Here is a 10,688-nt window from a genome sequence, read left to right as displayed (position 1 = left end):
ATAAACTTTCAAACACGGAATTTCATATACGTAAAACAGGGATATATTTTAGTTAAAAAGCTAATAATGGTATTTTGACTTACAGCTTACCTGGGAGGTATTGGTATGTTCAGTAAGTAATTAATAATATATCATCCACGGGCTATCCCTGATCAGTATTTTAATGTACCGCAAACATAAACGTGTTGTCCCGCACGTCCGTGTCTGCACGGAGAACGCTTTACTGAGGCATTTGTGGAAACTATTATGACTCATTTACAACGATGTCAATGGACTAAAGGCGTCTTCACATTATACGCTTATAGAAGCGCAGCGCATGTCGTGCGTCTGTAGCGCTTCAGTAATTTTTAGTTCACTAATTGTGATTGCAAAAGAGGCGCGCACGTGTCACGCAAATGGCGCTGCAACTGCGCTTCTAAATATTGTATGAAAATGGGTACTGGTGCTGCTGCAGCGCTACAGTGGCGCCACTGCTCCGCTTTTATAAGCGTCTAATTTAAAGTCATTGAATTAGCAGCATTTTTGTTTTAAAATAACATGGTATAGTTTTGAATTCAAATTTAGTAAGTTTTGGAACCAGAACCTAATGCTTATCATTCTAGAAATTCTTTCTATCATTTTTACATATTTTTAATTAATACACACCCATTTTTTTAAACATTTTTCATGCAAAAACAATACGAATTTAATACGTTTATAATGTTCGCTTACATTTTAAAATGCATCTATAAACTCTGGTAAATATATTTTATACACCACAGCCTTCAAGGCCTAATAGGAATTTCCTGTTATACATTTTGAACTATATTCAAATGCATTGGCAAAAAGGTGTCTACTTAGTGACAAACCGATGTGGAAATGCTGCGTTTCCACAGACTAGCTTAGACGGTAACACAACATCGGATTAATACCATCTTAGGTCTAAGAAAGTCATCTAGATTTTTATACATAAAATCGCTTGCTTTTGGCTAACATACAGCAAAATGTCCACATACAATTTAGAGTTTAATTAGTGATAGTTCTAAGAAGAAGTAATAAAGACATTCAAGAATTTCTAAAATCTATACATTTGAGCACATGCATCTCTTTTTCTTTCTAACTTGCATTTAATGTTATCGTTTATCGCGTTTTATCATGGCGCATGTTTATGATATTCGCACCACACAATTTTTCCACTTGTTCTACTGATATTTTTGCCTTTAAATTGACTTGCAGGTCGTGTAAGATAATTTTGATATTAAAATTTTGTACGGATAAACCCACCTCAAATTTTGATAGCACTCTACAATCATTTTTTAAACGTAATTAAACTAGCGTCGTGTTCGCATCGCTGATAATTTAACAAGTATTGAAAAGTGAATTTTGGAGATATTTTGTTCTCTATTACTGGATCCATCGAACACGTTAGGTCGCTTACTTTTCCTATCACAAATGCTCATGTAATTTAGGTTCTTTAGAACCCTTCAATGATGTCATAAGCCTCCAGGCTAGACACGGTAAGATAGACAAGCCATAAAGAGAAAAAGAACATGGAAGTAACAATTTTGATGTTCTTCGGTCCTCCCAGCTCTCCGCCGATGGATTTTCGTCTCCGAAGAACCAAGACTAGAACTGCCAATAAAGCCTCCGAGCAGAAAAGGGTAACGCTGAAGGCAAGCCTGGTAAAAAAAAAGTATATTATAACTAGTATGAAAGGACGAAAAAGATACAGGGAGAAATTAATTTAATTGCGAGAATGCTCTTAATACAGTAGTGCTAGTGTTATAGGTAAAATTTATTTATTTTTGTTATCAAACAAACCAACGATTCGAGCGTATTACAGATGCCAACGTCACTGCTGACTGAGATGGTAAAGTAATCAACCACTTATCGAAAAGTTACTTTGTTTGAATTTAATAATCACTAGGTTAATTTTCAACTATAAGTATTAATTTATTATATATTTATTTATTCGAGTATATATCGTGAAATATTAAATAACATTTCGAATTCGATTTTACACTGGAATATTATGTAATACATATCGAGTTCTTAGGTTTTTGCGATTGTAACCTAACAATGTTTCGGTTCCTTTACAGGTCACCTGTAAAGGGGTCAAAACGATGGTTTGTTTGAAAAAACAATTATAGGTATGTGATTTGGGTCTCAAAAAATAGTTCGATTTCCAGTGTACATAATGAACAAAATGTTTGTATCGTTGATGACCCAATAAAACAGTAACCCAACAAAAACACTTCCGATGCACTATAGTTACAGAAATTTTAAAATAATTAAATTCCCTAGGTGAAAATCCTATCCAATTAAGCAGAAGCATGAATCCAACAGAATAAAAGACAAAACAAATTACGTTACAAAAAGGAACTTCAGTAAAAAGCGCAAAGAATCAGCGGAGTAACTAACTTCTCAATTACAGTGGCAAGCTAATTTGCTCTCAATGGACGTGAAACGTGGAACCATAGCTACATGAACTAATCAAACAAAAAGAGATAGATTTCTTTAATTATACTTTGAAAGCAACACGGGTAGGAGAAGTTGGATTGAAGTCACTTCTTGTTCGGACTTGAGATTTTTTAAGCCGGGTACTCGTTAGCGAGTTGTAACTGTAACGTGACTGTTACAGTGACAAGGTTCAAGTGTGTACGTGTGAAACAGTCTTTACTAGCTAGAATGAGTACCTGGATATCGTCGGCTTATTACGAGTCGCTTAATAGCATTAGTGCACATTCAGCCCATGAGGTGTAAATTCGGTTTATTTAAAATATTGTGTATTAACCCAGCCAGAAGTCTTCTTTAAGGATAAAGTCGAATTTTGAATTCGATATCTGATTATTAATTAGTTAACAATCTATCAGCTCATAATGACATTTTAAAGAAATAATGTTGTCATGCAGTTTAATTATGAGTTTGGTTTCATTCTTAACGAACTTACTGAAACAGAATTATAAAAAAAAGTACATTTTTCTCTTATCACATTCTTTTGAAAAGATAATCATTGATTGTCTTGATGACATGCTACATTATTTTTTATTTATTGACAACACTATTTTTATTTCATTAAAAACTGGCAACCCACTAAACGTCAGTTTATTATCACTAATTAAAAGTCCAACAATAGAAGATATGTTAACAACATTCATTATTTTAATTAATATCGACATGATATTACCCAGGCTTGCTGAAGGAGGCATTTTTTAGCTATAAAACTTACACAATTATCTATGACTTGTTATCGAATAAGTTTACCTTGTTTATGTGCTTTGTTAAAATAACCAGGTAATGATTTTATTCTCTACGCAACATATATTAAAAAATATAGGCAATTTTGTAACTATTAACTTACGTTCCAGGTTCCACGTTGAACTTTTCGTTCTTGCTCCAATGGACGATGGCGGCGACAGTCCACGCTACTCCGATTCCGAGGAAGACATTTACAGCGTTCGATCCGGTGACGTTGCCTACTGATGCGTCAGCATACTTGTCTTGGATCGCTGCAACTTTACTGGCAAAGGTATCTGCGAGAAATTTGATATGTTTTTTAATCTTACCAATTCCATTTTCGTTGATGTGATCTTGCGAAAATGGAGCATATAGGATGCTTTTTTACATTAGAGTGAGTCTATCCCATATAAGATTTCCATAATCACTAATATATAGTATAATAAACACTAATATATTATAAGACAAAATATTAATACGTATAAACTATAATTAGAAAATTAAATCGAATTTTGTAAGTTTATAACACATGATATTTCAAATTTGACGGATTGCGTTATTTAGGCTTGAATGATTTCTATAATAGCATCAAATGTAGGGCCTAGTATTGTTCCTTGATAGACGCCTAATTAATAACTCTGCAATTTAGAGAAGACATTACTTATCTTCTGTTTGATTAAATAGTTAATACAATAATGTTCTCACCTGGTATACTCGTGCCTAGTGCGACAAAGATGATGGCAGTGACAGCGTCCTTGATGCCCAACGTGCAGCCGAAGTGGGAGGCCACATCGCCTATGACAGCCGTTACCAGCCCGATGCATATGATTGATACTACGAAGCAGACGTAGCCACCTCCTATGTCTATAAGAAAAAAGAATGATAATCAAATCCATTTTGATTACTTGTGTCCTCTAATAGATAACCCTTGTTTAGTAAAATAAAGATAGAACGTCAACACTTCGTATCTATCTTATTTTTCCAAGTTTATTAGCAATCTTCTAGTAGTAGCAGAGCTTGTTAAAGAATTCGTCCAGGGAAGTATTGCCACCATATCTGTTTCTGCCACCAAGTCGTAATGTCAACTGCGTACCAATTTAAAAGGGAGTCGATGAGTCACATGGATCTTGTAAACTTTATATCTCGGCTATCTTTACGATTAAAGCTCTGAGTCTTACTGCAACTGTTTAGTCGTATCGTTTACCACCAGGCGCACGACTTCTTCGTCTCGTATATTTTATTTAATGACATGCCCGACTCTAATTCAAGTTCGTAAAGTACATTCTGAGGTTTTATTACATTACTTCCTGCTTTCATTTATTAGATTTGCTTTTTTTGGGTTAAATACTTGGAGCTAGTAAAGTTTCGATCTAAAACGAGGGTAAAGACTCAAAAGTCCGTAGACATAAAGTACATAAAAGGTGTTTTCTGTGCCAAAAAGCCAGCAGTACGAAAATGAAGTCAAGAAACACGTATTCTTCAATTCAAATAACACGTTTTGGATTTGCCATACAGTTTTGTCCAAAGATTTATAAGGCTTGTTGTAAAAACAGGAATATGTCGCAGCAAGAAGTTTGCGAAAATTAAAAAGAAATAAAACTACGTAATCTGTCCAAGAGAAAGAGCTTACCCGTAGGAGGAATTAAAGCGAATATAAGTTTCCAGAAGACTGTTACGATGTGAAGTATGTAGTCCGACCACGACGGCGGTTCATCAGGGTCATCCGAACCTGTAAAACCGCAAAAAAAATTACAATACCGAATTTGGTTAAAATGTCGAGTCAAAGGGTTTGTCCGTTTATTACTCTGGAAATGTTCAATGGGAGGCTGAGAATAGACGCACGTGTACGTGATTGAATTTTTGAGAAAGGTTGAGATACGCAATATGCTCGTAACAAGAAGTGCTTGTAAAATCTCTAGCCTTTCAACCAATTTACTATTATTGAGCGTGCCTCGCCAGTCGGCCTGATTAAGATATGTCTTAAGTTAGCTAAAATGAAGTCTTTACCTGAACTAGCAGTCAATGCTTCCGAGAACTGCTCCTTCCAGGACGATGTGCCTATTAATATTGAAGCATTTGCTCTCTGTACTAGTTTGTCTACTGTATTCTGAAACAAAATGTAATAATTAGAATTCCCGTTACACATAAAGGCTGCCAGTCTTAGGGTCGTATTCCACAACTCTACTCAATGCTCAAGTCAGGATTGCACTGGAAATACGACCCTAATGGCAAGGACTTGAGTATGATTTCGAGTGCTTTAAACCATACTCAAATCCTGACTTGAGCATTGAGTAGAGTTTTAGAATACGACGCTAGGTGTATTTTCGCTTCTCGCAGAACAAAAATTAAAACTCGGCGCGATCTCAAAAATCCCTTTTACTTCTGAAAGAGCCCTAAGCCGAAATGAGTGATGGACGCGTGTGTGGCGCAAAATAAAATAGAATAAACTACGTAAATACTCGTGTATGTGTTCATTCTGTGTTACTGTTGTGTGTTATGTAGGTCAAAATACCTACTGTGTCCGTTTACAGTGTGGTGCCGTAATTAAGTAGCAAAAAATACAACTCGATTGCTCCGAGTTGGGTTGTGATGAAACTGGCGCGGGTGGACGCAAGCAATCCGATAGCACACCGCGGATACTCCATACAACGGTCGAAAATTATTTACCTACTACTACTACATATAGCACACGCGCAAATGTGTGCGTGAAGTGGCAGGGTTACCCATCACTTTCTTGCACTATTACGATAGAGCGGCAACATAGCGAAAATGCTAACGCGAATCTATAATTCTAATAATAGAATGTAGCACAGATTACTATATATACTTTGCAGAATCCTAATAATTACATATGTCTATTATGTATTTATATCGATATAATATCATATTTTTCATTAATTCACTTCCATTGTAACTTTGCTACACCCTTACAGGGTATGACATGTATAAGTTTATCATCCATGTGAAATGCAAATAAATGAATATGAATACTTAGTTAATCATTAGGTATATTCGCTACTTACGTATATTATTCGAGAACCCTTGTCTACTAGCTCACGAAGTCATGGTGCCTCATTATATTGATGTAATTAATCTGTATTTTTTATACATACAATAACTGACTCAGAGTCGTATTCTAGAACTCTACTCAATGTTCAAGTCAGGATTTGAGTATGGTTTAAAGCACTCGAAATCATACTCAAGTCCCTGCCATTAGGGTCGTATTTCCAGTGGTTGTGTTTCCAGTGCAATCCTGACTTGAGCATTGAGTAAAGTTCTAGAATACGACCCTGAGTCTCAGACATTTTTTTTTACATACTTCTTGTCATCTTTCAGAAAATGATGATAAATAGTAACGAAAAATGATGTTTTATATTAACGTACAAGTTTCGTAATGAATAAATGAAAAGTATATTCAAAGCCGTTTTTTGCGCGAAAACGGCTCGCCGGCAACCTTGTTGTCGTTCAGTCAATGTGACCGGCAATGTGCGGGGCGTGGTGCGGTGTCTAAACCTAGGGAGGGGCGGAGAGTGTCCGTTCTCTTTACTTTTTGTTATCTGCCGATAGCTAGCACAACGCACATCACTTTTGGTATTGTTTACGTTTCGAATTTGAATGCTGTCTTACTATTGTGTTAATTTAAGTAGCTTACTTCTTGTCCAGAAGAAACGCATTCGCCGCGAATCATCTTGCATATACACGTGCGTACATTGTGTCCAGCATGCTGATTTTGATTCAAAGCGGAATTGATCGATCGGGTAGCCCATCCGAGTCACGAAATCAGATGAGTTCCGAGCGAGAAGATGAACCTGATTCCGACTATATCTTTCTAACTTGTGACTTAAATCAACTTTTTGTAACCGATTTGTAATTTCAAAAGATCGCAATTATGCGCCTCGACTCAGAAAAGACGCAGTTTCCGATCGGGAGAGGCAATCAAAATCAAGCTGCAGAAGAACCGTTTGACGCGCGAGCATTTGAGGACGGATTTAGACAGTATTAAATATGAAGTTGGACGTAGCGGCCGGCCGACGAGCTTACCGTTATTTGAAGAGAACGGTTCATATGAACGTTGTTATCATAATTCAGCCTTGTTATCTAATCTAAATAAATATTTAATTTGAAAAAAGGGTGACGTCATTTGTCTTTTGATTTCGATTAAACGTTCTGGTATACATGGCCAGTGGTTCATATGAACGTTGTTATTATAATGCAACCTTTTTTTAGCGTCCCTTTAAAAAGTCCATGGGCTTAGTTACCACACTGTGATACTGCATCGAGACAGTAGGAGTATTGCCTCCGCATACAATTTTCGTATATCTACGGGTTCACGTACACAATCTTTATTTCATAAAGCATGAGAGCGTGCGTCGACGGCATCCAGGAAAATAAGCGAAAAAACGTCGTTACCGAACTACTATACTTTCATGTCACGTTCATTCATATCACCTATCAAAACAACCAACAGAAATCACATCATTAGCACTATTTACAAAGTTTGTTATTGCGAGAACTTTTGTAGAACATAAAATCCCCCGATCCTTGCCATTCAGATGCGGCTAGAGATGGACAAGTGTCTGTGTTTTAACCCAGCACTTCGTTCAGTCGGCACCGGATTAAAATCGAGTTAAAACCTATTAATGCCTAAAAACGAAGGCAAATACTATTTACAACTGAATATTTGTTGTAAATCGAGTTTTGTTTCAATTTAATGATATTATTATAAAATGTTTACTACTTTCTAATCTAGAATATTCGATTTGCCTTTCTGAATTGGATTGAAAACTTATTGGTTCACTTGAAAATCGCATTGAAACAATTCGATGTAAAAAATCATCAGTTAAAACTGTGAGTACGAAATAGAAATGAAATTCTGAATTTGTGACACTCTTCCATTGACTTTTGTTATAGGTCAATGCACTCTTCATTTAAACATAAAAAAGACAAAGCCTACAATTTGATGTAATTTTTTGAATACCGAGCGAACATTTCAATTCTATTAGGAATAGCGTGCAGAGACACACGCTATGCAACGCGAGCGCACCGCAAGATTATGTGGATGTGTGCGTCCATACAAGGCGCTCTGTGCGCGTGCGTTTGTAAAGACCTACGCCACTTGCCTTGTTACACAATAATTTTAAAGTACTTTAATCACACTATATATTCACGATTCTTTTTCTTTGAAAAGGTGGGCGTGGGCGGGGACATTACGAGAATTGACGAGAGGCGCTGGACAAGGCGAGTACTAGAGTGGAGACTCCATGTGGGCATCAGAGAGCGCGTCTGACCACCGCAGGATGGACGACATCCGACGACACGGAGGTCGGGACTGGATGAGTCGGGTACAAGATCACCAAGAGTGGAAGAAGAGGGAAGAGGCCTACATCCAAGGTTCGATAAGAAAACGGCCGCCATGATGTTGAAGACGATTTTTTTCTTTGTTATCGTTATATTTTACTTTCGAATGTGATTTCATGTTACAAATACTGTTAAATAAGTCATTACTTCTTAAATTCTTCTTCTTCACAATACCGTTTCAAGATTACGTAGTAATTGCCAATCAGTTAGTTGCGTGATGCGTATCGGGGGCAATTTCCTTTAGATAACAACAGTTGAGCTTTGAGTAAATAAGCCCAGGTGGTAGCGCACTATATCCTTTTCGAAATAAACACTAGAGGCCTGTTATGCAGGTTATTATATATGTTATAAACTATACCATTATATTATTTATACAAAAACTGACATTTGCCTTGCCGTAATAACTGTATCTATCTTTGACAAAACATTGCCAAATTTTGTTGTAAAAAATCAAGAATTTTAAAGGAATCATCACATTTAAATTATCGCGGCTTAATGCGATTAAGCCAGTCAAAAAAAGCTTATGGCAACAATGATGCACGTTTCGCGTTGGCAATCCGGCAATTCTAAACTAAAGTCATTTATTATAACTACGCTTGCTGTATGAAGCCTTAAGTACTTTATTTGGGAATATTGCTTTCTTGAAAGTGTATCACGCTTTTCTAAATCCAAGGTTGCGCGGCGGGAGAGTGCGGCCGGACCACCTGCATGGTTAAATTTTTCGTAATCTTTTAAGGTACTGTTAATTTGGTTATATTACTATTATTTTGTAGTACTGCATCTGAGTATTTATTGGTGGTCCAGCCACAGAGGATCATACACAGGAAGCGAAACGCGTGAAGTCTTTTTTACTCTTATTGCATGAACTTAAAGATTTTTGTAACCGGCTTAAGTCGATTCCGCCTTTAAAATGCGATTAATTTTGTAAAATTGACATTCATCCAAGCCTATTGGTTGCCATCAAGGGGAATAATAATGATGTCTTTTTTATTTTTTTATTATTCACAATTGTGAACACATTTGCGTCCACAAAGAGTTTTCCTTAATTTTTTATTTTTTATAGTTTTGCATATTGTAGCTTACAACATTTTTAAATTTAATATTTTTCCCATAGCCGCTCACGTGATACATGCAGCCGTAGACGCATACCACACCTAAAGGTGGCGGTGATGATTTTATACCGATTTAGCGGATATCGAAGTTATAACAGGTATAAAAACTAATATTAATTGCTATTTCGGTAACTACTCTAGCAAACCATAAAGTTTTTAATGCCTGGGTCTGTCATTTAAAAAAATAAACAATTTCAAAAATACGTCACGACAATCGTGTGTGTTATTGTTTGGGCTGGTGATTTCGGTGTTTATTTATTGAAACATACCGTAAGTAGCGTTTTTTAAGTTTACCCTGAAAATAAATGTTTATAAACTATACTTTAAGGAGTAATTTCGTGGTAAACGTTAGAACTACTCAAACGGAATATTATCATATTTATCCAAGTACACCAAAAATTTCATTAGTGCTTTTTAAGTGCAGGATTTGCGGTGTATTACTGCATTTCACTTGAGATATTTTTGTTGGTGGTACGGAGGGTATTTATTTAGCAATGCAGAATAATAATTTTTATTTATAAAAACTTGTATTTAAACTGAATGCTTTTCTAATTTGCGAAACCAAATAGCCGCCATTTTGCGGTAGGAGGAGCGCATCGCGTGAGCGGATAGACAACATTTCGACTTCAAGTAGGTAGGCATTACGTCGAAAATTAAAGTTTACAGTAGATCACGAATGTTGTATTTTTCACACTAATTTAAAAAAAATGAGTGGATGCCAAGAAAACGTCACTCGCTTCAATCGCTGCGCTTCAAAACTGTGAGTGTAAGTAATTTATTCATAACAGACATAGACCTTACTTAGTTGCTGCCATTAAAAGAAATAGTAATAATAATGCATGACCCCTGCAACCTTATAAATAAATAACATATTAGCTGTTGTCTCTTATCGAAATCAGCTCTACGTGGTCTGAATATCCTCTTTAGATTCCGCTCCCGTTTTCGACATAAATCATTCACATAGTTTTCCTGGGTATTGAAACGCCCTAATCCGATATAATG

At 36.1% G+C, this 10,688-nt stretch overlaps 1 protein-coding gene across 1 annotated transcript in view; it reads right to left on the bottom strand.

Moving 5' to 3' along the window:
* Positions 1 to 903: 903 nt before the first annotated feature.
* LOC113240308 (sodium/calcium exchanger 1-like) overlaps positions 904 to 10,688 on the bottom strand; it is a gene marked incomplete at its 5' end in the record, with an annotated part of 30,956 nt that continues 21,171 nt past the window's right edge. The window contains 5 exons of the mRNA XM_026477580.1: positions 904 to 1,658; positions 3,341 to 3,512; positions 3,922 to 4,080; positions 4,847 to 4,945; positions 5,224 to 5,323. Coding sequence (XP_026333365.1) covers positions 1,454 to 1,658; positions 3,341 to 3,512; positions 3,922 to 4,080; positions 4,847 to 4,945; positions 5,224 to 5,323 — 735 coding nt within the window. The remainder of the gene's footprint in view (positions 1,659 to 3,340; positions 3,513 to 3,921; positions 4,081 to 4,846; positions 4,946 to 5,223; positions 5,324 to 10,688) is intronic.

Source organism: Hyposmocoma kahamanoa, unplaced genomic scaffold, assembly GCF_003589595.1.
Source record: "Hyposmocoma kahamanoa isolate Upper Pololo Valley unplaced genomic scaffold, ASM358959v1 129, whole genome shotgun sequence".
In the NCBI taxonomy this organism is placed as follows: domain Eukaryota; kingdom Metazoa; phylum Arthropoda; class Insecta; order Lepidoptera; family Cosmopterigidae; genus Hyposmocoma; species Hyposmocoma kahamanoa.
The sequence above is the reverse complement of the archived record's forward strand: the minus strand, read 5'-3'. Positions and strand labels throughout refer to the sequence as shown.